This window comes from Podarcis pityusensis (genome assembly GCF_964106645.2).
Source record: "Podarcis pityusensis genome assembly, chromosome: 10".
NCBI classification, from domain to species: domain Eukaryota; kingdom Metazoa; phylum Chordata; class Lepidosauria; order Squamata; family Lacertidae; genus Podarcis; species Podarcis pityusensis.
This window is the reverse complement of record NC_138035.1, coordinates 47,796,989-47,824,919: the sequence shown is the minus strand read 5'-3', so window position 1 is coordinate 47,824,919 and position 27,931 is coordinate 47,796,989. Positions and strand designations below refer to the sequence as shown.

At 43.1% G+C, this 27,931-nt stretch overlaps 2 protein-coding genes across 3 annotated transcripts in view; one reads left to right on the top strand and one right to left on the bottom strand.

Moving 5' to 3' along the window:
* The window catches only part of SRGAP1 (SLIT-ROBO Rho GTPase activating protein 1), a 114,182-nt gene that overhangs the window by 46,515 nt on the left and 39,736 nt on the right, over positions 1-27,931 (top strand). For both annotated transcript variants that reach the window (XM_081022309.1, XM_081022308.1), the window contains 3 exons: positions 14,883-15,078; positions 17,783-17,945; positions 26,146-26,208. In XM_081022309.1, the coding sequence (XP_080878435.1) occupies positions 14,883-15,078; positions 17,783-17,945; positions 26,146-26,208 (422 nt within the window). The remainder of the gene's footprint in view (positions 1-14,882; positions 15,079-17,782; positions 17,946-26,145; positions 26,209-27,931) is intronic.
* On the bottom strand, positions 11,410-13,788 carry LOC308486042 (tigger transposable element-derived protein 1-like). Its single transcript, XM_081022350.1, has 2 exons — positions 13,774-13,788; positions 11,410-13,144 (listed from the first exon to the last, which is right to left on the bottom strand). The coding sequence occupies exon 2, from the start codon at positions 13,116-13,118 to the stop codon at positions 11,415-11,417; it is 1,704 nt and encodes a 567-aa protein (XP_080878476.1). The 5' UTR covers positions 13,119-13,144; positions 13,774-13,788; the 3' UTR covers positions 11,410-11,414.

Here is a 27,931-nt window from a genome sequence, read left to right as displayed (position 1 = left end):
ATGCACAGGTGTTGGAGATGGGGTCATATGGCTTCTTGCTGCTTTCCCACACATTTTTCTTTTTTATTTGTGTGTGTGTGTGTGTGTGTACACGCACACGCTTAGCCCTCCTTTGAACCTTTGACGCTTTCTCTCTTGTCAGTGGAGAAGCTGACAGATATTAGCAGGACACAAATATATTCTTCTTTTCTCATCTCATTGTTCATCTCCTATCCCTGGCTTAAAGAAAGGTGTATGCAGTCAATGTTCATTGCATTTTATGCTTGGATAATCTAAATCCCCTTCAAAGGCACGTTTTATTTTTAACATTCAGTAGAAGAATTTTAGCTGTGCAGGTTTCCAATAATTTATGAGGATATGAGTTGCACGTAACCTGAAACAGAGTCTGCATCACAAAATATGTCTGTGCTATGCAAGGTTGGAAATGACAGGGAGCAGAACGATCCTTCTGGCTAGGTGATCTCTCCGGAGTAGTCAGAATACCAAGGACACCTTCAATAAAGATGCCTGTTTCAGTTCATACATGCTCATAGGTGCACTTTAATTATAAATGCAGGGTGCCTGCAAATCAGAATTCACATCGATTGCATCAGTCTTGAGGAAGGTGACTTGGAAATTTAACAGTCATTTAATAAAGAATAAAGAATAAAGAGTGTGTGGTGTGGCTAAGGGCCCATTCATACAAGCATCTGAGGTGATACAATTATATGATAAACTTGCCTTTGATTAAGGAGTATTGCATATGACAAGGCTTGCTTTCATTCAGCACCTGACAGACAGGGAAGTATGTTGTCCTTTATCAATCTGGCTTCTAATGCAGGGTGAGAGTATGTTAACCTTTTCCCATGTCCAATTCTTTGTCGAATATGATGTCTCTTGCTTGAATAATTCAGTTGTTGCATATGTGGGAGGAATGGCACTCCAGCTAGTTGAACATGCAAATAAAACCAAGTGTGCTACTGCTTTCCTATTCATTCCTGCATCGTTTTATTGTTCCTTGGGTTGCAAATGGTGACTTTTGTATTTCTTTCTAGGTATAAAACAAATTTAAAATGTTTTAATAAAGCAAAACGAAGAGTCTCATTATGTAGCACCTTACGTTTTAAAAAAATTAATCATAGTGTCATTTGTTAACAGGGACAGGAGTGATTTATATTGTTCCAACTTGGACTCCGTGCTTTCATATATTCTGTGCTGTGTACGGAGGCTGAACAGGGTTGCCATTTCAAGAAAAGAATTCAGGTTGGCAATTACCTACCTAGGAAAGAGAGTGGGATGGTTAGTGCAGTATGCCTCTTTGAAGAAAAAGATGTGATGTGTGTGAGATGATTGAGAAGAAGAGGTGGAGGAGTTTGGATTTGATATCCCGCTTTATCACTACCTGAAGGAGTCTCAAAGCGGCTAACAGTCTCCTTTCCCTTCCTCCCCCACAACAAACACTCTGTGAGGTGAGTGGGGCTGAGAGACTTCAGAGAAGTGTGACTAGCCCAAGGTCACCCAGCAGCTGCATGTGGAGGAGCAGAGATTCGAACCCGGTTCACCTGATTACGAGTCCACTGCTCTTAACCACTACACCCCACTGGCATAGTTTATTCCTCTTAATATTCCATTAGTTTTGCATTGACATTTAACATCTTTTAGCTGATTCTTTTAAAAAATATTATTGCAAACTACACATGAACAATACCTTATTTAGGTCACTGGTATGAGACAATAAGGGGGCAGCCTGTTGACCTCTACTTTGGGCATCCAGTGTCATAAAAACTAAAGCTCTGGATACTAAATCTTTCTTTTCCTGTGTATGCCATTAACTCCAGCACCCAAGGGGGACATCCTCTCCTTCCCTTATAACAATGAAAGCTACATTTAATTAAATAGGCTCCTCAATCCAATTTAAGCTCCCTAGCAGTGGGAAGCTAGAATTAAGCACCTTCCCAACAATAATCAAAAGTGTTTCATCCTCTCACCAGCTCCTTTATCCTGTCAGCAGCCATTTTTGGACTGTCCAAACCTACCCTTCATGTTTCATTTTAGACTCTAAATGAGTTCAGAACCTGGCTTTCTGACTCAGAAACCACTCAAGTCTTGCAACATCTTTATTAAGTTAATAAAAATATAGTATTTTATAATTCTGAAAGCATGGCAGATTTGTCAGCCCTACATACTTAAAATAATTAGAGAAGGGCATGGTTTTATGCTGATTTCTTCCTAAGCAAATCTCACTACAGTTACTGGGATTTCTGAGGAAGGGATTTGTGAGGAAGTTTAAAATAAAATACATCTCAATTGCAGTTAGGTTTGTTATTGCCTTCTAAATGTGTGCTACAGTTCAGTTGTGCTTTCAAACTTAGCAAGCAAACTGTAATATCACAGGGGTTCTTTATTCTTTAAAAACAACACTACAGTTCTCATAAACAGCAATGAGCATCTAGAAGCCACTAGTTTCTGCTGTAACGTGGCTCCTATACTTGTACTGTATTATCCAAATTGTGTACAGCTTTCTGCTTTGCTGGGGCAGAACTTATTATTGGTTTCCAAGGAAGCAGTTACATTGTGGTGTTTTGTTTTATTTTAACTTGGTTACAGTGGTACCTCGGGTTAAGTACTTAATTCGTTCCGGAGGTCCATTTTTAACCTGAAACTGTTCTTAACCTGAAGCACCACTTTAGCTAATGGGGCCTCCTGCTGCCGCCGCACTGCCGGAGCACAATTTCTGTTCTCATCCTGAAGCAAAGTTCTTAACCTGAAGCACTATTTCTGGGTTAATGGAGTCTGTAACCTGAAGCGTATGTAACCTGAGGTACCACTGTACATATTTCCAGTCCCCAAAACAAAACAACATTTCTAAAAGATTCTGATTTCTTCCATGAGGCGATCTTAATTGTTCTCCTGCCCAGGGGTGGAGGAAGTGGGGTGCGGGTCTCCCCGGGTGTCACCACGGAGGGGGGTGACAAAATGCCGGGTGGCACTCAGTGTGCCTGAGCCACACATCTCTCCTGGGAGTAACGCGGTGGCTTGGACTCCCGTAGGCTCCTCACTGCCCCAAACGGTCTGCCTACCACCTCTCCCTCAGCTTTAGGGTGGCTGAGTAGGAGGAGGCAGGCAGACTCCTTGTAGGCCCCACGGAGCGTCCTGCCCCGGCTGGCCCCACCCCATGTTACAGGGCACGCACTTTGCCCCAGGTGCCCGATCAGCTTGCTCCGCCACTGCTCCTGCCACAGGCTTTTTAAATGCAAAGCTGGTGGTATGCACAACTATAATGAGGTCAGCTCAATGACTGAGTCCCCCAGTTCTCATTTCTTACATCAATAAAAGTTAAGCGTGTGTGTTTGTGGCACAAACATTTATGGGCTGAAGTCCACTTCATCAGATGCATGGAGTGTTACCCTAAGTGGCAGGTATGTTTGCGCATGGGTGGGTATGGGGGGGAACTGTAAGCAGTAGAGTCAGTAAAAAAGGGGGGGAAAGTACAGAGACAATTACATTAGAGCTTGACAGTGACTATTCACAGACATTGGTAAACTAATTATCACATGTAGTGAGTAAAAAACCTGTTCTCCTGATTCAAACCACAGTCAGTAGAATTAAACTTCATGATAAATTGTAAATCAGCAGTTTCACAATGCAGTCTCCCTTTGAAGTTCCTTTGTTCTGGGATGTCCATCTTATGGTCACTAGCAAAGCATCCTGGGTGGTTGAAATGCTGCCCTACTAGTTTTTGAATATTGCTGCTTCTGATGTTGGATTTGTGTCTGTAAGATAATCATAGGGGGAAGTCTCTAACAGTGTGTCTGGCAGAACCATTTGCAGGGCTTTAGGCTAGGAGATTGTCATCCCATGATAAAAGAAACCTTCAATCCAACATACCCATCCATGTGTGCATGGAATTCAGTATGCATTTCTGCATATTTGAAGGTTTAGTCCAGGTCCCATGTCCTGGGAAAAACATAATTTGAACAAGAAGGAACCGGGGAGGGAGATAAGATGCACAAGTCCAACCCAATGCAAAAGCTATACTTTTGGATTAATGAGATAGAGATGGTGCATTAAATTGTTTTGTTTTCTTTATCTTACTGTTGTGTTTTAATGCTGCACCCCACACTAGGACCTTAGGCTGTAGCAACAGAAAAAAACAAGTTAATACAATCTTGCCCATATGATACATCAGATGTCTGCCTTCATCCCTGTCCCAAATCCTGGCAATGAAGCAATCCTGCATCATGTTCAAGAGCTGTCTTGCTTCTTTCATATAAAAGGATTCATGAAATTTCAAAAATACCTAGGACTGTTGACCTAGGACCTTCTTCTGCGCCTTAGATATTGTTTCTTGCCAGAGAAGGCTTTTCCCTCAAGGGAGAATGTCCCTCTGTATCTTGTGGCTTTTCATGAAATACTTCCCCTTAAACCAGCTTCCATCTGATTTGAAAATGGAAGCCGTGATTCTGTTGTGGTGGGAACAGCACATGTGCAAATGAAAGCTTTACTCAGAAGAAATCACTGGGTGAAGGCATCCCTGCTCCTGTTATGATGTGGCAGGAGAAAAAGCAACTTGGAAACTCACCACCTTGCAGAGTTTCAAGCTACTAGTGTGAACAAAACCCGATACATTATTCTGCCTTATGGTCCACAAAGAGTAGCTTTTCTAGCAAATGGGTTGACATTCCATGCTGAACTTAAAGAAATCTGATGATAACAGCACCATGTTTCAGATACCAGTTAGGCAGGCCTTATAGCTCATGTCTAACACTGGCCCTATGCTCCCTCCAAAGCCACTCTTGGAGACCCTCTAGAATACTATGGGATGTGGTGGAGGCACTGTAGGGGGAGGCAATTGGAACTGCCCGCCCCCATATTGTAAAGCCTCAGAGCAGCTCGCTCATAGAATTGATTGGCATTCATCCCAGGTAAGCATGCTTAGTATTGCAGCCTTAGGCTCCTGATTAAAAAAAAGATCATGACCCTAAACACATTTTACTTGGAAGCTGGTCCTACAGGTTGTGGTTAAAGGTTGCAGTCTGATAATCCAACACGAGGTGCAAGTCCCACTGTGTTTAATTGGGCTTTAAGGCTGCATATGCTTGCCACCTCAAGCACTGATTAAAACAACCCTGACTGAAGTGCTTAGGGGAGTTTTGCAAATTTGGTCTCACTGGTGCTTTATAGTGACTTTAATAATTTCTTAGCTTCCCTGGTAATTTATTTTATACCTAGTGTCATTGCTCTGTCATTAAGACTGCTTTATGCAGTATGGTTTGTCTCGTCTCTTTGCCATTATTTACCCTTTTTATTTTAATTGTCTTTGGCAGTGTGCCTCAAATGCAGAGGATTTAGTATCTATCCCTTGGAGAGAATAGAACCAGCAGCAAAATATGTTAAATATTTTAATAAATGTAAATCAATCTTACGGCACACCACTGCAGAGGAGTGGAAGATTGTCCTCCAAAATGCTCTTGTCAAAAGATTTCCAAGTGCTTGGTATTTTTAACAGTGCTACAAAAAAAGGAGGGGGGGGCGAAGAGTCATTTGAAGGAGAGTTATTGAAGTAATTTTCTCTCCTGCTTTTAGAACTCTCAGAGCATAAGAGGGGTGATAGATAGATAGATATTAATTCTAAAGCACCTCACAACTGAAAGCAGATTGTCAAGTACTTTTTGACTGCTCTCCTGTGTTTGCAAGGCATCTATTGCAATTCAGCCAAGTTAGCTGTAGGCAGAGGTTTCTACAGGGACTTGATTATAATACTGTAGTAGCTCTACTTTTTCAGTTTTCCTTCCAACAGTTGTCAAGAGTTCTGATAGTGCTGACCTTGACGGGAGCCTAAGATATCTCCGGAGGATTGTGCTCTTATGTGTTCGTCATATCCAAAAGTATATCTTCACTAGACAAAACAGGAGGCTACATTCTAGTCCACTATGTCTCTGAACATTGCTGATAGTGCATTATATCGTACCTACCTGAGTGCAGTGCAGCCATTGTGAGATTAAGGAGGGAACAGAGTTTGTTAACTGGCATGGAAGCAGTGACTATGAAAGGGTCTCTCCATGCAGCATTATTCCATCTCACCTACTCCAGTTTCATTTCCAGTGTGAATGCAAGAGAGCAAAAACGTTGCTCTTTGTTGATACCCAAGCTCTTACCTCAAGCTGAGAATTTGAAGATAAATATGAAAGGATATTAGAATGCATCTCTGCTTTGTTTGGGCAGTGACACTTTGAAATCAAGACAGTGCAAGAGAAGACTCTGTTCCTTCCCTTGATTTGACCTCAAGTTCCCAGACCCCACCAGCCAGAGAGCAGAATACAGACTTTTCTGTGTGATCAACATGAAGGACAGATGTAATGCCAGCACTTAATTGCTGGCACAGATGGCCAGTTTCTGCAGGGGGGATGGTTCCCAAATTGTAACTCAGCATAGCTGCTGTGATGTTTCAGGCCTACCAACTTGTGGGCAGGCAGCGTGCCATCAATTCAGATGCCTCTGGGTGTAGGCAGCCAAATGACTATCAGCTGTAATTATGAATAGCCAAGAACAACAACAATAAAAAACCCCCAAAGGTTCCTGCAGCTACATTGAGCATTTTGGCACTCCTAATATACCTTAGTGAGTAGCATCTAAATATAGTCTAGGCAACCATTTTGGATTTTGTGTGCCAGGATCCAGTTGGTTTTGTGGGATACAAGATCCATATTTAATTCAGAAGAGTAGCTGCATTTGTCTGCAGCAACAAAAATGAAAGTAGTTCTGTGGACCTCCAGCGACTGACTGATTTACTTGGGCAATTCCTTTCATAGGCCATGGCCGACTCTACATAATAGATGCATGAAATGGGTTGAGAAGATAAGTATGTGTATGGTGGTACAGTATATATAACTCAACCTCATATTTCAGCACACACCTGGTAGCCCAAGGCGACAAGAAACTGCATGCAGGTGAGTGAGTGAGTGAGTGAGTGAGCTGGCAGAGAAGGGATGGATCACTTTGTTCGCCTCTGGGCACAGCATAGAAACCAAGTGGGCTACCAGAGGAGGGAAGCCCTTGCCATGCCCAGAATAGAAATGCAAGGAGCTGCTGCATTGAGCAATGAAGTTGTCCATTCCTTCTTTTGCAGCCTCCAGCAGGACAATACTTCCTCCTCCTTCCCTGCCTTCTTTTCTTTTTTGCAGGCTAGTAACTTTTGTGGCCTTATTAGGCCAATGTAAATATGGGTTGAAAACCAAGTTATCAAAATTAGAAAGAAAGATAATGTAGCAGTCTGTTTCAGGAGTACTAAGCACAGTAGGTGTACCACATTCAGCTAAGAAACTTTTTGAAGCGAGAAAGCCACCAATAATCCTTATACAGCCCCTCAGAAATGGTGTCTGACTTGTTAGTGCTTACAGGCCCTGAAGTTTCCTGGACCATTTATTATAAAGGCAAGTTTGATGGTTGCTGGATCCAAACCCAGGACAAGAATTTGAATCTTTGCCACAAGGTGAAGTTGGTGAATACCACTACCACTACTAGCTGCGGCCTGAAGATGTAGGCCACAACTAGAGACAAAGTAAGTCTTCAAACAACCAAGACCAGCAGGAAAGTGGTTCAGCCTTCCCGAAACTGGTGTCTTCTAGATGTTTAGGAGCTAGCAATCTGGTGCTATAACATCTGGAGGGCACCAGGTTGGGAAACTCCATGCCTAGAATACTCCATGCTTAGTTTGTGTGCTGACTGCTTTCACACCATCGAACATGATAACCATCTTTGCCTCAGAATTATCAAGTCTGATTGACTTCCAGCAGTCCCTATTCCATATGTGTAATTCATTGCAGGACTGAAGCCACTTGTGTTTAAATAGATGTGTAAGCTAATATTCAGCTAATAAGTTTTAGTTTTTGCCACCACATGAGACAATCTGGCAAATGAATGTAACAGAATTTAATCTACACACACACACAAACTAACCATGCATTTCTGTTCATGTTTACTCAGGAGTGATGCCCATTGTGTTCAGTGTCACTCCCAGATTAAGTGTCTATAAGTGTGTATAGGGTTGCAGCATAAATGTTAAGGTCCTAGAGGCAGAATGTGTGTCAGGCTAGACTGGACTGAGCTTGTATGTACGATGAATGAGTGAGCACACTTTACTGCTGCTTAAGGTAAAGGTAAAGGTACCCCTGCCCGTACGGGCCAGTCTTGACAGACTCTAGGGTTGTGCTCTCATCTCACTCTATAGGCCGGGAGCCAGCGCTGTCCGCAGACACTTCCGGGTCACGTGGCCAGTGTGACAAGCTGCATCTGGCGAGCCAGCGCAGCACACGGAAACGCCGTTTACCTTCCCGCTGGTAAGCGGTCACTATCTACTTGCACCCGGGGGTGCTTTCGAACTGCTAGGTTGGCAGGCGCTGGGACAAAGTGACGGGAGCTCACCCCGCCGCAGGGATTCGAACCGCCAACCATGCGATCGGCAAGTCCTAGGCGCTGAGGTTTTACCCACAGCGCCACCCGCTGCTGCTTACCAGATGACAAATGACTCTGCTATTACAAAATCTTTTGACAGATCCGTTGGGGTAGCACAATAAAAGGAGATTCAGGTGCATCACACAGCTCTTGGAGAGCACCTAGTCATAGATGATAATTACTATGTAAACAACCACTCACAACAAGCTTCTGTTGCTTTCAGGCTCTTAGAGGGTAGGAATACTCATAGGATTTTGTTTTGCTGGTAAGTGGACTGGTTGATGGGAATACAGTCGTCTTGGTGGAGTTAAACATAATTCTGGGCCCATAAAATCCCCATAGTAATTTGCAGTAATTTGGTGTTTACCGTTAGTAATGACAGGGCTCTGTAGTTTGCCTTTTGTTGTGTCAGCATTTAAAGAAAAACAGGTTGTCAGACCCCACCCCACCCCAAAAAAAGTCACATTATTTCAGCTGGTATATGTTTTTGTAAGCTAGTTTAACATTCTGCAACCATTTCTTTTTATTTTTATTTGATTACATTTATACTCCATCTTCCCTGTAAGGACCTGAAGGTGGCATGCAGTACATGGTTATTTCCTTCCTCATTTTATCCTTACAACAACCCTGTGAGGTAGGATAGGCGGAGAGACAATGAGTGGTCTCCAACTAATTTTACTCAAGTATAATCCTTGAAATTAATGTGCATGGTTAAGTTAGCTCTGTTAAATTCAGTAGGTCTAAGTAAAACTTAGTTGACTGCCACCTGGTGAACTTCATGGCAGAATTGGGATTTTTGGACACTGGTCTCCCAGTTCCTAATGCAATAGGGGATATAAGAGAAGAGAAACCGAGGGATTACTGTAATACTCCCATAGGAATGTCTTTCTCCAGGTGCACTGCAGGTTATAAACAATGCTTTCAGCACCTGCTGAGCAACCAGTCTGCTCAAATAACCTAAAACGAGAGTGCTGAAGGAGCTGCCTGCGGAAAATTCTGACTTAAGATTCAGAAAGCCAAAGATAAATCAGAACAATAAGGATACACGCAAGACAGGCATGCAGTGTTGAAAGCTGAGAGTAGGCAGAAGTATCAAGGGCAGGTGCCAAGCTAGGGATAAGCAGGGGAGGAGCTGGATCTGTTTCTGCGCACGCTGTTGATTAATACATTAATGAGTGTTACTCTGTGTTTCATCACTAAGTGACTTACAGCTGAATTGTGTCAGCTGCCTCCACAGAGAAATATTGTGCTTCAGGTGATGGCAGGTGATATGGGAAAGCTCTCTAGACTTTGGAACTACGAGCTGCTTTGCTCCTGGAAGTGTGACTGCTTGGTGTCTTTGTGCTTCAGTCATTGCAACATGCACATCTCAATTCACTCTAATCCCAGTTCACTCAATTCACTCTAAGGTCCAACTCTGAGGGCCTTCTGGCGGTTCCCTCACTGCGAGAAGTGAGGTTACAGGGAACCAGGCAGAGGGCCTTCTTGGTAGTGGTGCCCGCCCTGTGGAACACCGTCCCTTCAGATGTCAAGGAAATAAAACAACTATCTGACTTTTAGAAGATATCTGAAGGCAGTCCTGTTTAGGGAAGTTTTTAATGTTTGATGTTTTATCGTGTTTTTAATATTCTGTTGGGAGCCGCCCAGAGTGGCTGGGGAAACCCAGCCATATGGGTGGGGTATGTATTTGTGTATATATATTATAAACATATAATTAAGTTTGGACCAATGAGGCCAGTATCCACAGAGCTTGACAACAATAGAGTGGGGGGGGGGGGGAGAGATGGAGGAAAATGATTTGAGTCTTTAGTTTTATAATTTCTCCTCTACCCTGTTGGGTGTTTCAATTGTGTTTGAAAAGAAATGAAAAATAAAATATGTTTTATGGCAACAGCATTCCAAATGGTTTAATTTTAGGTGGTCTCGTGTAATCAAAGACATACTTAGCACTCGGTTGCTACAGAAATATGAGTGCTAAATAAAGGTTCCCAGATGCTAATGTGTGTTTGTGTGCCAGATTGCAGGATGAAACTGTAGTGGGAAATGCAAAGCACGTGTTTGTTTTTACCCCTTTCCAGTCTGTATAAAAGGGATAAATCCATAAAGTTCTCCTACTACAGTGGTACCTCGGGTTAAGTACTTAATTCATTCTGGAAGTCCATTCTTAGCCTGAAACTGTTCTTAACCTGAAGCACCACTTTAGCTAATGGGGCCTCCTGCTACCGCTGTGCCGCCAGAGCACGATTTCTGTTCTCATCCTGAAGCAAAGTTCTTAACCTGAAACACTATTTCTGGGTTAGCGGAGTCTGCAACCTGAAGCGTATGTAACCTGAAGCGTATGTAACCCGAGGTACCACTGTATATGTATTTCATGCACTTCCAGGCCAACTAGATTGGAGCTGCCACCTGCTTCGTGTCTCGTTTCTCTTGCTTCCTTGTACGTAATTACAAACAGCATGTGACATTCATTGCACTATGCATTCCTCTGCCCTCCTCTGCAAATGATATGAGGAAAGGAAACATGCAGTACAATGACATGCCACATGTTGTTTGTGTTAGATGTTATAAGGAAGTGAGGGAGAAGAGATGTGGAGCAGCATTATTAGATCTGTGTCTCTTAAAACATCTAGTTGGCACTTGCTTGTACTTCTTCAGTACCAACCCATTTTTGGCACTTGCTTGTACAGTGGTGCCTCGCAAGACGAAATTAATTCGTTCCGCGAGTTTTTTCGTCTAGCGAATTTTTCGTCTTGCGAAGCACGGTTTCCCATAGGACTGCATTGAAATTCAATTAATGCGTTCCTATGGTCAAAAAAAGTCCAAACAAAGCCAAATTTGGTACAACAATAGTTTATTAACTGCTCTTTAAAGTCACACATACTTTAAAGAGCATTTCAAAAATTGAAGGAACAATAAATTAAGTTTCTAAACATGACAGAAAAACATTTAAAAATCAACAAAGTGTACTGTACATACATTTTCTAAGACTCCCGGGGACCACTCGAAGAAGGTTCCTCTTCCACTCTTTGCTTCTTGCTGAGGAACCTGTCCATGGTCTGTTGCTTCATCCGTCTTTTCAGCAGCTCCCTGAGAGGCAACATGACCGTCGTATCAAAAGTGTTCGCTTGGTCATGTGCCACGTGCTTGTTCGGGTGGTGCCGCTCTGCAAAAGCCTGCACCTCCTTCCACTTCTGGCAAATGTCCCTCAGTTCTTTGGAGGACAGCCGTTCCTCAGTTGCTTCCTCCTCTTCCAGCGAGGCCTGCTCCTGCGCAACCTCTGCCTGCAGTTCAACCAGCTCCTGGGTGGTCAGCTCGTGGTCGTGCTCCTCCACCAGTTCGCTGACGTCCTCCTCTGTGACCTCCAGGCCCATGGTCCTCCCCAAGGCAACAGTGTCCTGCACCACTGTTGACTCTGGTGCATCAGAGTCACTTGGTGCCACACAGTCCGGCCACAGGCTGCGCCAAGCGCAATTCAAATTTCTCTGGCTGATCCCCTTCCAGGCCGTGGTGATCATCTTCAAGCAGGTGACGATGTCGAAGTGGTCCTTCCAGAATTCCCGCAGGGTGATGGTGGTGCAATCAGTCACCTCAAAGCATCGCCTGAAAAGCTCCTTGGTGTAGAGTTTTTTGAAATTGGCGATGACCTGCTGATCCATCGGCTGGAGCAGTGGCGTGGTGTTAGGCGGCAGGAACATGATGTTGATGAAGCTGAACTCCTCCAACAAGTCCACCTCAAGGCCTTTAGGATGAGCAGGAGCATTGTCCATCAGAAGCAAAGCCTTCAGTGGCAGGTCGTTGTCCAGCAGGTACTGTTTGACAGCAGGGCCAAAAGCAAGATTGACCCAGTCCACAAACAGCACACGTGTGACCCAAGCCTTGCTGTTGGATCGCCACATGACACTCAGCCGCTCCTTGTCGACCTTGTGTTTCTTGAAGGCCCGTGGGTTCTCCGAGTGGTACACCAGCAGGGGCTTGATCTTCAGGTCGCCGCTTGCGTTGGCACAGAAGAGCAGGGTCAGACGGTCCTTCATGGGCTTGTGGCCAGGCAACTTGGCCTCCTCCTGTGTGATGAAAGTCCTTTTGGGCATCCTCTTCCAAAACAGCCCGGTCTCGTCGCAGTTGAAGACCTGCTGTGGAACGTAGCCCTCCGTCTTCACAACCTCCAGGAACTCCAAGGCAAAGTCTTCAGCTGCAGGAACATCAGAACTGGCAGCCTCTCCATGCCTGACCACGCTGTGGATTCCAGATCTTGCCTTGAACCGGTCAAACCAGCCTCTGCTTGCCTTGAAGACTTCTGGCTCGCCTGAAGTTCCTGGCTGTTCCCGGATGAGGTCTGCGTGCAAGGCCTTGGCCTTCTCACAAATCACGGCCTCAGTCACTGTGTCCCCTGCACGCTGCTTCTCTTCTAACCAGATGAGGAGCAACTTCTCGACCTCCTCCAGAACAGCTGGGCGGTTCTTCACGATCCTGGTGACTCCCTTGGCTGCATCAGTCGCAAGGATCTTCTCCCTCATCTTCAGGATGGTCCCGATGGTTGATGGGTTCCTGCCGTACTCCCTGGCGAGGTCCGTCACACGCATTCCACCGTCGTGCTTCCAGATGATCTCCTTCTTCATTTCCAGCGTCACCTTCTCCTTCTTCCTCTCGCCGGCCTCCGCAGCAGCAGCAGTCTTCTTGGGTCCCATGGCAGCACAGCTCTTACCTTCGTAAACTCAGAAAAAAAAAAAAAAATCAGCAATTCAAACCCAGAACCAAGTCCTTAAATTCCAAACACCCAACCCAAAATCCAAAAACCCCAAAAAAAGTTTTAAAAGTTTAACTTATGAAATGGCTGCAAATCACCAAAGTCTTCAAAATCCTCAAATGGCTGCAAAAGAAGTTTTGGGAAAGCTTTAAAAATCACCAAAGTCTTCAAAAACCTCAACTGTTCCCCCAGCCCCTCCCCAACTGTTGCAAACCCCTCCCCAACTGTTCCCCCAGCCACCCAGCACACAGAAATTCAAAACCCAGAATTTTTTTTCAAAAAAATAAAATAAAATGGCCCAATGGTCACAGAAAACCATAAAAATTCAGAAAAAACCACACAAGCTCCCAGATTCTTGCAAACCCCTCCTCAACTGTTCCCCCATCCACCCAGCACACAGAAATTCAAACCCAGAATTTTTTTTTTATTAAAAAAAAACATGGCCCAATGGTCACAGAAAATCATAAAAATGCAGAAAAAAACCACACAAGCTCCCAGATTCTTGCAAACCTCTCCCCAACACCAAGTCCTTGAATTCTAAACACCCCAACCCAAAATCCAAAAACCCCCAAAAAAGTTTTAAAAGTTTAACGTACCAAACAGCTGCAAAAGAAGTTTTGGAAAAGCTTCAAAAATTCAGCAAACTCTTTAAAAAGCTCAAAAAGGCCACCACACCGCGTGCAATGTGTTGCTCCTCGAAGTCAAGTCGCAACTGCACCTCTTCAAGCAATGCACCCTGGGTATTAACGGTTTTACGAAAAAGGAAACAAACTTGCAAGACGTTTTCGTCTTGCGAAGCAAGCCCATAGGGAAATTCGTCTTGCGAAGCAACTCGAAAACGAAAAAATCTTTCGTCTTGCGAGTTTTTCGTCTTGCAAGGCGTTCGTCTTGCGGGGCACCACTGTACTTCTTCAGTACCAACCCATTTTTCTTAAGACCATAAGCCACTCACCGTTTGTTTATTTTCATTTTAACCTGGTCTTTTTTCCATGTTAGGACTCAAAAGGTATAGCTCAAAAGCACTAAAAACTACATAAAAATAGAATCTGAAATTTCCTTTGAAAGCTGACAAAGAAAAAATAAAAATAACAACCATAATCTCCCCCATCAAAAGTAAGAGATTTCCAGACCTATTAAAACATGAATAAAGCTTGAGAAGTGAACTCACTTGAAACCATTCTAGAATGAAACCAATCTCCTGTGGGATAAAAATAAGAGTAAGCTCAATAAAAATCCTCTGGGAGGGCTCTCCACAAATTGGGAGAACAAATACTGTTCCTCATAGCCACCAAACAAACTTAATTGGCTATGGTACTCAAAACTGGACTTTTGGGGGTGACCAGAACACACAAGGGAGTTTATGTTCATTTAAAAGATGTTCCTTAAAGTTTAAAACCAGCACTTTTAATTCATGCCTGGGAACTAACTGGGAACCAGTGAGGTCTTTCTAACACAAATGCGACATGTTTCCTATGACCAGCCCCAGTTAACTTTGGGTTTGTTTTTTTTGTTTGTTTGTGTTGTTTTTTTTTGAGGCCATATTCTGAGTGTGCTAGCATATTATAATGTGATTCTTGCTCAATGGTGTAATGTACAGTGTGGTAAAAGTATAATGCAGTGCCTTCATGATTTTATAAAATATTATTTGCAGGGAGGGTTGTTGCATTTATACTTAACTTGTCACCTTCTGTGTGTTTCTTTCCAGAGATTCGAGCTCAGCTAATAGAGCAACAGAAATGTCTGGAGCAGCAGACGGAGATGAGGGTGCAACTTCTTCAAGACCTGCAAGATTTCTTTCGCAAAAAAGCGGAAATAGAGACTGAATATTCTCGCAATTTAGAAAAATTAGCAGAAAGGTTTATGGCGAAAACAAGAAGTACTAAGGACCATCAACAATACAAGTGAGCCAAGAAACCTTATACACTCAGTAGCCCAGTTCAGCTATTGTAATCTTAGTCTGATAAGCCGTGGTTCATTGGAGTAGGAACGAGCTATGTGCCTGCCCACCTTCCTGCCCACCTGGCTTGGGCAAATATCTCCTGGTTTCCTAAAAAAATTAGTTTCCCATGATGTCATAGAATCATAGAATTGTAAAGTTGGAAAGGACCCAGAGGATCCTCTAGTCCAACCCCCTGCAATGCAGGAATCATAACTAAATAATCTCTGACAGATGGCCATCTAACCTCTGTTTAAAAACCTTAAGTGAAGGAGAGGCCACCACTATCTGAGGTAGTTGTTCGTTCTATTACCAAACAGCTCTTGCTGTGAAAATGTTCTTCCTAATGTTTAGTTGGAATCTCCAAATGAGGGAACTGTTTAAAGGACTCCTTCCAATGTGAAACGAAGACTGTATTCTGGTTACATATCCTAGTTTGGAGGGAGACTTTAAACCAGTGTCACAGGAAACTGGTTAAAGAAACCAAAATCTGTTGGGTAAAACCAGGCAGGCAAGGAGGAAGTGTGCAGGCATGTGACCTATACTTAGTCCAATTGGATATTTCCATGATATTTCAATGTAGTTTAAGTGCTTTTTTCTTAAAAGGAAATTACTTGGGGATCAGTTGTTGTTTTTTGTTGGGAGGGAGGAGTCAGTTTTATATAGTATTAAAAACAGCAGTATGCATTCATTTGTATTCTGATTTTTAACGTGTGCGATTACCATAGTATTGGTTGGTCCTCCTGTTAACTCTGGGGGTTATCTGTGATTGTCATTTGAGACAATTGTTTATGATCACTAAACAATGATACAAATACCGAATCCCCAAGGTTCCTGTCAGCCAAATGCACCCAACCATCTCTTGCACTAAGCTGGGCAAGGGGGTAGATTGGGCAGCTCACCACCAATGCAGTAATGCAAAAATCCACTTCATCACACACATCTTTCCACCATCGAACATGTGGGCAGGGCAGGAGTGCCATCAGCAGGATGCCTGACAGCAATAGTCAGCGGAAGGTGCCGAAACAGGGTGTTTCATAGGTGGAACTGATCTGGTCTGGGATGGTTGGCTCTCAAGTCAGTCACGCTGCCGTTATTCAGTGGCATGATGGCCGATCTGGGCCTGATCACGGCAGCAGCTCAAGGCCGGGGCAGCTATGTTACTGCTTCTACTTCAGCAAATGTGGCAGTGGCCCTGTCACTCTCATAAAGCCCTGGCAGGGGTCATGGGTTTAAGTTTAGATTGCATCCTAAACACCATCTAATTGACTGTGCTAGCTGTATCTGCTGGCTGTAATTTAGGTAGTACATAAATTTACAACATTTCCATTAACCAAAGCACTATTTCTGCAGTAATTCTATAGCCAGGTTGTTGGGAAGTGGTGTAGTGGATGGACCATTATTTCCCTCCATGAAATCAGAGTGTAGAAAGCAGAAGCATGAAACAATCGTGTGTCTTTTTGTGCTCCTTTTCATTCATACTATTAGTCTTTCCACCTGATGTGACCTGCTTTCCACAAAGAAGCGTGGTGACATCCTGTCCCCGAGATATGTCCTTGTTTCCAGTTGCACGCTACAACGTTCAACTGAAAGCATCGTACTTTGTTGTTTGGTGACTTTCTGCATGAATATGAATGATGCTGGCAAATGGAGTGTCATTTAAATGGTTATATCTTTAAAAATACATACCGTATTTTGAAGGGGAAATGTGTGTGCGTCCTATGGAGCGAAGACTCCATAGCCCCGCGACCCTCTCCCTGCTGGAGAGGTGAAGCTCGGCTATGGCAGGAACCTCTTTAGCCGCACACCACCTCTCCAGCCGGGAGAGTGTGCGCGGGGCTAAAGCAGCCATAGAAGCTTTCCGCTGCTCCCCGACCTGCTCTTTGGGGCTGGTGGTGGGCTTCCCCCCACCAGCCCCAAAGAGCAGGTCGAAAGGAACCTGAAGCCTGGAGAGCAAGAGGGGTTGGTGCGCACCGACCCCTCTCGCTCTCCAGGCTTCCAAGGTAGCCGCCTGAAGGCGACTGAAGGGGCGCTGGGCAGAGAGGGGGAGATTTTTTTTTTCTTGTTCTCCCCCCTCTAAAACAAGGTGCGTCCTATTGTCCTATTGCGCACCGACCCCTCTCGCTCACCGGGCTTCCAAGGTAGCCGCCTGAAGGCGACTGAATGCACCTTAAACGGCACCTTGTTTTAGAGGGGGAAAACAAGAGGGGGGAAATTCTCTGAAGGGGCGCTGGGCAGAGAGGGGGAGATTTTTTTTTTCCTTGTTCTCACCCCTCTAAAACAAGGTGCATCCTATTGTCCAGTGCGTCCTATGGTGCGAAAAGTACGGTACTTTTGTTTTATTACTAATGTAATAGACAACCCCTGTCAAGTAAATCTGAGATTCTTAACATTTCCTGGTTGAGGACAACCATGAAAGATTAGAATCTCCACCACCCTTAAATATGCATTGTAATAATCCCTTTTGCAATCCTGCAGTCGCCCTGATGTTCACTGTTAGTGGTTGCTTAAAGAGTGTTAAGAAATTATTACTGCATATAGTAATACAATTCTGGATATGTTTCCTTAAGTTACCCATTCCTTAATGTACTTATACAGATAAATAGTTGTAATGTTCTTATTGATACTGGTAGTAAATACAAATGATGTAAAATATCTGTACTCAACAGGAAAGACCAGAATCTGCTGTCTCCAGTAAATTGCTGGTATTTGCTCCTCAACCAAGTGAGACGGGAAAGCAAAGATCATGCAACCTTGAGTGATATCTACCTGAACAATGTCATCATGCGATTTATGCAGATAAGTGAAGATTCCACAAGGATGTTCAAGAAGGTATTGTATTTTGATCACTCGGGTTTCACCTTGAAATCATAGAATTGTAAAGTTGGATGGGAACTCGAGGATCATCCAGTCCAACCACCTGCAATGCAGGAATATGCAGCTGTCCCATCGAATCTGTAACCTTGGTGTTGTCAGCACCATGCTGTAACCAACTGAGCTATCCAGGTAGTTTATGAGAGCAATCCTGGCCCCTAGATCCCAGCTGGAGGGAATCAGCATGGGGTGGAGCCTGTGAGTAGCTGGGTGCTTCTATTCTAGAGGCCACATTTACACCCATGGAAAGAAAGTTCCACAGGCACAGATTAATAATAATAATAATAATAATAATAATAATATTTTATTAATACCCCGCCCTCCCCAGCCAAGACCGGGCTCAGGGCGCCTAACACCAGGTAAAACCAATTGATTAAAATACAACTTAAAAACAAGATTAAGTACAACATTAAAATGCAGCCTCATTTCAGTAGAAACTGAAATCAAAAACTATTTGGGGATGAAAACGTCAAATCTTCACCAAGGCCAACTATCCAGACTGGTCCTACGTGGGCCAGAAAAAAGCCAGGGAAGTCCCCAAATAGGAGTTCCATCACAGAAGGAGAAAGGAAAAAGGAAAGAGGAAAGAGGGGAGGGGATCAAGTTGATTCCAAGCCAAAGGCCAGGCGGAACAACTCTGTCTTACGAGCTATCTACTGCTATTAGCTTATCCAAACCTCCTTCGTTTCCTGCAAAGCCCAACCTGAATCTACCATACTTTTTTAAAAAACCCACTGCAAAAAGATAGGCAAAACTTACTGTCTAAAAAAGAAATGTGTGGCTGGTGTTAGCTGACAGGGCTTAGGAAACCATCCACTACTTCACTCTCTTCCCCCCCCCCCCCCCAGTTTAAGAGTGCTGTGCCCTAAAGCAATTCTATACATGTTTCCTCAGAAGTAAGCCCTTCTGAGTTGAGTGAGACTTAATCCTAGGTAAGCGTGTGTGGGATTGCAGCATAAAATACATAATTTTTCAATGAATATATAATATCCATTAGGATATTACTGTCTCACTGACAGCATTTCTTACTGTAAATGTAGACCATAAAGTGCTTTTCGTGATGAAGGTTTTTCTTAAATACAGGAAGGGTTAAAAATAAGCCCTACACTTTGTTATTAAGAGACGTATTTGTCGTCTTCACAATAGGGAGGGAAGTTCATAGATTGAACCTACCAAAGTAGAATAATACTCTATTCTTCTTAAACTACTTGAAAGAGATTCCATTTGTAGAGAATTGAGAAAAAACTGGTTGAAGCAAGAAACCTCCATGCTGTGCTATAAGCTTACTGGCTGGGGCAACCCAGTCAGATGGGCGGGGTGCAAATTATTATTATTATTATTATTACTATTATTATTACTACTACTACTAGGGACGCGGGTGGCGCTGTGGGTTAAACCACAGAGCCTAGGACTTGCCGATCAGAAGGTTGGCAGTTTGAATCCCCGCGACGGGGTGAGCTCCCGTTGCTCGGTCCCTGCTCCTGCCAACCTAGCAGTTCGAAAGCACATCAAAGTGCAAGTAGATAAATAGGTACCGCTGCGGTGGGAAGGTAAACGGCGTTTCCGTGCGCTGCTCTGGTTCGCCGGAAGTGGCTTAGTCATTCTGGCCACATGACCTGGAAGCTGGTCCCTCGGCCAGTAAAGCTAGATGAGCGCCGCAACCCCAGAGTCGGCCACGACTGGACCTAACAGTCAGGGGTCCCTTTACCTTTACCTTTACCTTACTACTACTACTACTACTACTACTACTACTACTACAAGCTTCAGCTGCTCTTTATTGTCCAGATGACAATATATTAAACTATTAGGGGTTTTCTACAGTCTGTATATGTCAGGGCCAGACCAGACCAGATGGTAAATACACATTTTCTGATTTGATTATAAAATGGATTGAGGGTGTGTGTGTCCATTTTTCACTAAATGGACCATGTGCTGGATGGGTGTGAACACTCTCTTATATCAACATAATCCTGCTGCTTGAAGAATGTACCCCCTCCCTCATTGCCGAGAGCCACTTTGGGAGACAATACTGGTCTGAAAAGAGGGATAAAAATATAATAAAATTATGTGGCAGAGTGAAATGCCTGAGGCAAAGAGAATGAATTGCTCTAAAATGGGGATCTTCAGTTCTGTGCTCTATTGCAGCTACACAACATAGTTAAGTACAACACTCTTCTTTGTATTCCAAAGAAAGAAGAAGAAGACACATATGTGCCCAGCCTCTCTGAATTGGGGCATTTTATTTTATTTTATTTCTGTGTTATAATTAGTTAGCTATTAATTGTGTTTATTGCAAAACTTGCAGCAAGGTCAGAGGAACCTCTGTTCACCATATCACAAGCTTAGATGCCTTCCAGCATATTGCCTTTTATATTATTCTGTTTTCTCTGCAAACTAAAGAAGTATTTTTAGATGATGGCATGTCCATCAGCCATATAACTATAGCCTAGTTTTTGAAGATATTTTTGGCTTTCCATTTTTATACAGAAGAGATGGCAGAGGCAAGCACTGATTGGGCATTTCCAGTGGGCTTTCCAGCTGTCAGAAGAGTAGCCTTTTAAAAATCCACCCTGCTTCAGCTACATGTAAATTACTCCATAGCTGAAAGTCAGACTTACATTGCATGCACCATCTGTCTGTACTCCACGTTTCTTGCCTTCTTGATTACAGTTTCCTAACAGCATTTGGAATATGTAATCCAATGCAAAATAATATTTACATGTCAAGGGCTGCAGTACTATACATTAAACATCAGGGCACTCAGTGGGATTTACTTCTGAGTAAGCATGCATAGGATTGTGGTATAAATCAGACAAAAAGTTGCATTGCAGAATAGCTTTTAGTTCACACTTAATGCTGCTTATTTGCCTGTTAAGGCATCTAATAGTGTTCCTTGGCATGGAAGATAAAACAGCTATATAATCACTTCACATTTAATTTAATTAGAATAAGCTCTCCTTTCAATTAAGATGTTTACCACAGTTGCACTATTAATTCTATGTCAGTGATAAACATTTCTCTCTCTCTCTCTTTTTTTAAAGGATTAATTAGATTAAATCTGTCTCTACTCTCTGATTAGGATCAGGGGGAAGAGACGTTCGTTCCATTTGCTGTCTTGCCAGGAATGATGTGAGGTGTACAGTGGCTATTGGATCCAGTTAGCTGGAAACACTGGCCTTTGTTTTTCATCATGAATGCCAAGTAGGTATTTGTGAAAGCTTTTTAGGCCATCTAAAAGTCAATAATTATTTTTTTTTAACTCAATTTCTCCTTCAGCTTTTAGGTCATGTACACGCTCAAGGAGATCTTAACTCAAAGGCAGTGTTACAGTACAATGCATGTGATCTTTTGAATCTATGCTGTGGGTAGTGTTTAAGATTACTGGGCCCAGGAACTTGATTTCATTGGGTAGAATTGAAATACACCTACAAAAAGAAAAGCAGAGAAGGAAAAGGGTAGATGATGCTCAGAGTTAAAACTGTCTTGTCAGCAGGGCACAGGATCAGTGGTGCATCTTTTGATATGCCAAGCTTAAAGATAGGTGCTGTTCAGAGTCGTATTCAGAGAACTTGTATCTGTATTGAAGATGCTGTAAAAAAAACATCCAAGAATAGCTTTTACTGTTTAGGTCAGGCATAGGCAAACTCGGCCCTCCAGATGTTTTGGGACTACAACTCCCATCATCCCTACCTAACAGGACCAGTTTCTCAGCCTCACTCACCTCACAGAGTGTTTGTTGTGAGGGAGGAAGGTAAAGGAAAATGTTAGCTGCTTTGAGACTCCTTAGGGTAGTGATAAAGCGGGATATCAAATCCAAACTCTTCTAGTCTCAAAACATCTGGAGGGCTGAGTTTGCCTATGCCTGGTTTAGGTCACAGTGGCCTAGATTAATCCACTATGTGTAGTCTTTTTTTCTACTGTCACAGACAGGAGAAAGTCTTCCAATATTAGACGCCTGGATTCCCAGATTTCCCATTTTGCTGTACTAGTGCCTTCGAATTGAAGTGACTCTCCAGAGTTTAGATATACTCAGCAACAGCTAGTGAATTGGGGGCACAATATGGTCTTAGCTGCTACCACTTGCTTTGCTCACTGAGGGTGACCAGGGTGTTGGAAGACACTGGGAGTGGGTCACTGTGCAGGTGGCATGGCTGCTGCCTGGTGCCCTTGTTCGAAAGAGGCAGGGAGGCAGAGCGTCAGAAAGGTACACATAAACATTACTTTGCATCTCGGGCTTCCTCTCTTCTCACATGCAAGCTGGGGACAGCAATTTCATCAGACTACTTCCGTAGGAGAGATGGGAAGCAGGGCTCCCTCCATCAGATTTGCTGAAAGACCAGCTCCATCAGGCTCCACCCATCCCTGAAATGTGCCAGCTGGTCATTCTAGTATTATAATGACAGAAGATCTTAGACTGCAGTCCTACCCCACTTACCTGTTGAATTTTAATAGGACTTACTTATGAGTAGACATGATTAAGAAGCAATGTCATTCCACTTAATTTACCAAGTATCAGTTTGCACTCAAACTCCTCAGTGCATTAATAAACGAAGCCAGTTACTGTATTGACAGGAAATGTGTATTTTTTTTATTACTAGATATTTTTTAAAAGAAATACATTATTAAAACAGATTAATAAAATAGTGTAAACTCTGGGAAAATTAATTAGGAAGAATATAGTGGCCTTAATTTAACACAAGAAGATTGGTTTAATCTCCTTCAATGAAGTTTTAATACGAGTCATCTCTGTTAAATCCTTAAATGTATTCATTAGTGAAATTATCAATACAAGTAGACATTCTATATCAGCAAGGTTTTTCTTTCTTTCTAAAAACACACTGAGTACCTCATAGAGTCTTGTCACATATTTGCCAAAGGAAAACAGTCATTTCCTTACATGCACACATCCTGCAGGGAGCTGTAGCCAACAGCCCTATGGACTATGGCACACCAATAAAATATAACACCAAATCCTACAATTTCAGCACAAATGTACGTCGTCATAGTTCCTACAAGTATGTATTCGTCTACTAAGCACTTTTTGTGGTGTTTGAACTATTTTGATCAGCAGACTTTCAGTGGCCTTGAACAAAAATGTCAGAGGGCTGGGTGTTCTCCACATATGCACAATGGAACTATTTAATAATTGGATACTGCCCATTTCTGTTTTAAAAAAACAGGACCAAGTTTAATGTAAAATCAGTTGGCTTGCCTGTGGGAAGTACTAAAAAGTATAGGTGCAGGTTTCTGGGCTACAGGTATAAAAACGCAAAGTTAGGGCAAAAAGGAATGAAAGCTTAAAAAAGGAGAGAATTACACTGAAAGTCAGGATAATGCAGACGGCTTCTTTTGGCCCCCTCTTTGTATGCTTTGGCACTGGTCTCAAGCCAGGCTTCTCGGCAACCTTTCTAACCTTTGTACATGCTAGCAGGCTGCAAATAGAGAAACCCACACAATCAAAGATGTAATCATTAATTTGATTGCACATGCAAATGAGAATTGCTTGTTTCCAAAAGATTAAGTGGAGATAATGAGAGTGAGAAATTGTTTAATTCTTTATAAGGTGACAGCTGGGTCTCCAATTAATAGCACAAAAATATGTAGCGTTTATAAGTTAGACCCTGCTAGCCCCTGCATGTTGAATTGACTTAAAACTGCCAGTACGGATGGAAAAGCAGTTCAATGCAGTGTGGTGGAGGGGCACAGCAACAAGACTAGAGAGCGGAGAGTGTGAGAGGATTGTAAAGCAGCTAATTTCTAAGATCATGGAGAGCCAGGTTTAGGAACAATGTTGAAGAATGGTGTATTTTCAGGCAGCAGCAGAGTGTCCTAGGAGATTTAAATGCCCTTCCACTGATTCCAGGACACTCTCAGAACACTCTGCTGCTGACCTGAAAGTCAGCATTCTTCGGCGAAAGAACTTAAGCACTTTGTGCAACTTGCTAAACTAGAAGTCATCAGCAAGTTTGTTTACATTTTCAGGCATTTGCCTGAACACACAAATGCTCTGTGTGCAGACAGGGGCGGGATTCCACATGTAAGCCTCACCCCCCAACATCCTTGTGAATGTCATGCTACATAGCACAGTGAAAATCAGCAGGGGACTTGCATTCGCCTTCACCTGAATGCAGGTAGACACCCCGGTGTGCTCAGGGACATGGCTTTGTGTTTTCCAGCAGATGCAAATAGCAGCTGCCTGTGGGTCTTCCTGGAGCAACACAGAGACTATGGGGAGTATGCTGTGCACAGGGTTGTTGGGGGCGGTGTGTTCATAAGTGCCCCTGCTGCCACCCACATGTCAAAAACCTCAAGTATGCAAGGCTGCACATGTTTATCATAAATAACATTACGTTCTTGAAAGCGTTACATGTATTGCTTTAGGCCTTAATATGAAGATGGGACACGAGTGGCGCTGTGGTCTAAACCACTGAGCTTCTTGGGCTTGCCGATGAGAAGGTGGGCGGTTCAAATCCCCGTGACGGGGTGAGCTCCCATTGCTCTGTCCCAGCTTCTGCCAACCTAGCAGTTTGAAAGCACGCCAGTGCAAGTAGATCAACAGGTACCGCTGCGGCGGGAAGGTAAATGGCATTTCTGTGTGCTCTTGTTTCAGTCACGGTGTTCCGTTGCGCCAGAAGTGGTTTAGTCTTGCTGGCCATATGACCTTGTCTGTGGACAAATGCCAGTTGCCTCGGCCTGAAAGCGAGATGGGAGCCGCAACCCCATAGTTGCCTTTGACTGGAGTTAACTGTCCAGGGGTCCTTTACCTTAATATGAAGGTGGTTAGAAAGTAGACCAGGGTCCACTAGTGGAGCACTGGCCAGTTTCTAGTTGACTACACAAATCTGAGAGTCTTGTTAAAGATGCCAGGTTTGGTAGGCCTTGGTCTGGTCCATCAAGGTATCCCTATGTTCTTAGGCAAGAGTGACTTCTCAGGATCACATAACACAGAATGGTTAATTCTGACGGATAAGAGATCCTGAGGCTGATGGAACACAAGCAGTCTAGGTTTTGTCCTTATTTTAAGTAGTTTACACAAAACTGCAGGGAGCCCACTACCATCTTAGTAGATAGTGTGTGAGTTCCATTGGCTAACATTTAGTACTACTCATAGATAAAAGCAGGTTTGACTATAAAATGGAATCACCTGTGAATCTGTTAGATGCACAATCATTCTGTCTAATACAGCGTATTTTTAATTTTCAAAAGGCTTATTACATCCTGAACTTTAGCCCTTCAGTTTGGCCCCTGTCTTCTAATTATCCTGTTCAGCTGTGTGAGAGCATTTTTTCTCCAGCTGTTGTCTGCCAATGCATCACTGAATCATTAATATTTGGAAACTGAAATGCTGTCAAGAGAAAATGCCAAGCTCTCCACTGCACAGCCCTTCAGATAATATGAGTGAATGGTATAAAAAGGCACAAGAGCAAATTTTGATTGGGTTTGAAGTATGGTTGCACCCAGTGCTTTTTTTTCTAGAAAGGTGTCGGTACTCACAATGAAGTCAGTGCCACACCTGGGAAAAAAGCACTGCCTGCACCACATTTTCATCCTGAAACATTTCCAAAAATTTTTTTTTTGGGGGGGGGGCAGCATCTTCTCCCTTGCTATGACTGTTGACAGCTCAGCTACTGATTCCTCTCTGGGTTGCTGCTTAGTTTTTTTCCTCTAGTGTTCCTGGCTCCCCTGAGTGATTGCAGCCTTTTTAGAGATTGCTTAGAGATGTAATGGTATCACAGTGCCACATAGGCAATCAGGTTTAGCCTACAGGGTGATGTCACCAGGGCCCAAACAAAGCCTCAATGCCTTCACCCTGAATCAGCTTCAGCAAAAAGAAATGGCAGCCCATTGTTGAGCCAGTGCTGCCAACACTGGGCTGTTTTGCAGGGCTGTATGCAGTAGATTTATTTGCCGCAGAGTAGCAAAATGAAGACTGTTGGCTCAGTTGTCTTTCTAGCCGGTATGTATTCTCTTCCCTTACACCTGCCTGAAGAACAACTTCGCTCCCTTTCTCAAGGAGGCATAAAAAGCTTGTGTGTGTGTGTGTGTATGCTCAAATTTTGTTCCCTGAAAAACTTCAGTAAAAAAAGTACCTCCCCAACCCTCTTGATTTGGTTCTAGTTTTAAGTGATTCTTCCTAATAATTTATTTTTAATTACAGAGCAAAGAGATTGCATTCCAGCTTCATGAGGATTTAATGAGGGTTCTTAATGAGCTTTATACGGTAAGCATATTGATTTGGCTTTGCTTGAAAGAATTGTTCATCGAAAATCCATTGTAACATGTTTGAATGTTTTTAATTGAGCTGACACGTCGTAGAAGAATACTGTGTGTTTCATTTGGTGACATCTTGACAAATAAGGCTGTTGAGGTGGTCTCAAAAGAGACATTCTTATGGGGGTCTAATCATCTTCAAGACTCGCTGTTCCTTTGAAATCTGCCATATACTTAACTGGACTTTGGATGGTGTCTTGAGTTCCCTAGGTATGCTTAGTGCACTTAGGTGATTCCTTGTAATTTCACCTTTCCATCAATGTCATGAACTATGGTTTCTAAGTGCTCCTGGACTTAACCTCGCGTCTCCTCCCACCCTCCCACCTGAAACAGTGCTATGTCAGTCAGAGCTTTTCACTGACATACATGGATGCATAATATGGTTGCCTCTGTCCTTCTTGCATGGGAGCAAATTCCTTTATTGCCCTCACCCCAGTTACTACTCTTGAGAGGGGACTTTTTGATATGAAGAGCTAAGCTTAAGCCTCTGAGGTTGGTGTACTCGTGCTCACTGGCTTCTAATTGTTATATGTCCTAATCTCATGGAAAAAACAGAGCATTTTACGGTAAACGTAGTACATGAATTTGTATGAAAATTCTGAGCAAGACCCATGTTCAACAAGTGGAAAAATAAATAAAACACATGCCATTGTTGGGGGTGCTGCTTCACTTGTGGTCTCATAGATGCTCGCTGTCCTAAGCCTTGCTCACTCCAGACTTAGGAAGCTGCCTTATACAGAGTCAGACCTTTTTGAGGCCCATCTAGCTCAGGATTGTCTACCCTGCCTGGCCATGGCTCTCCAGGTTCTCTGGAGATGCTGAGATTTGAACCTGAGGCCATCTGCATGCAAGGCAGGAGCTCTACCTCTAAGCTATGGGCCATCCCATGTCTCATAACAATCCCCCCTCCTTAAATAGTTCAAAAGAAAAGTTGTAAACAGTTTATAAATAAAATTGTGTTATTTCGACAGGAAAGGATAATTTAATGTTTTGTTCCATAAAGCATATTATATTAGCCCTTTAGTAGAGTTCGGAGTAATTAGATGCTGCAGCCCCGTTCCTTTAGATAATTTAGTATTGACTCCCCTTTTTATTGTTTTTATAATGTAAATAAGAATGTTTGTAAACAGTGCAAAATCAAGGCTAGCTGTGTAATGTAGAGTGGCTTCTGTGGTTTGTGGGTAACAGGTATAATGAAATACAAGTCGAAATAAGCCTGCCGTTATTCGCAGCTGAATAAAACAGAGAAAAAGATTAACTATTTGCATACTAAAATTCTATATTTGTCCTAACATAAACCTGTGAGTAGGTAGGTCTGATGTTCTTTCAAGTTTTGCCACCACCACCATTTGGGCAGGTAAAGGAGACTGCCCACCTGTCTACCAGGTAGGACAGCAGAGTTTGCTATTCCATCAGTGGTCCGAAACAGCAAAGCAACAAGTGGGTGCTTCTAGAATACCCATGCCTAAAATACCACTCTTCCTTCGCCTAGAAATTTAAGTGTTGGAGCCCAGAGATGGGATCCTTTTGACAATGCATTTTATTTTTAACTGGTTTTACTTTACTTTAAATACGTAAATATGTTTTACCTCGTCTGAACATTTGGAGGCAAATTGATGTAAAGCTAAAATGAACAGTAAAATAAAACTCCAGCAGCTATTAATTTGTGCGTT

Coding starts and splice junctions, on each gene's coding strand:
- LOC308486042 (XM_081022350.1), bottom strand. CDS start 13,118: ATGGGACCCAAGAAGACTGCTGCTGCTGCGGAGGCCGGCGAGAGGAAG.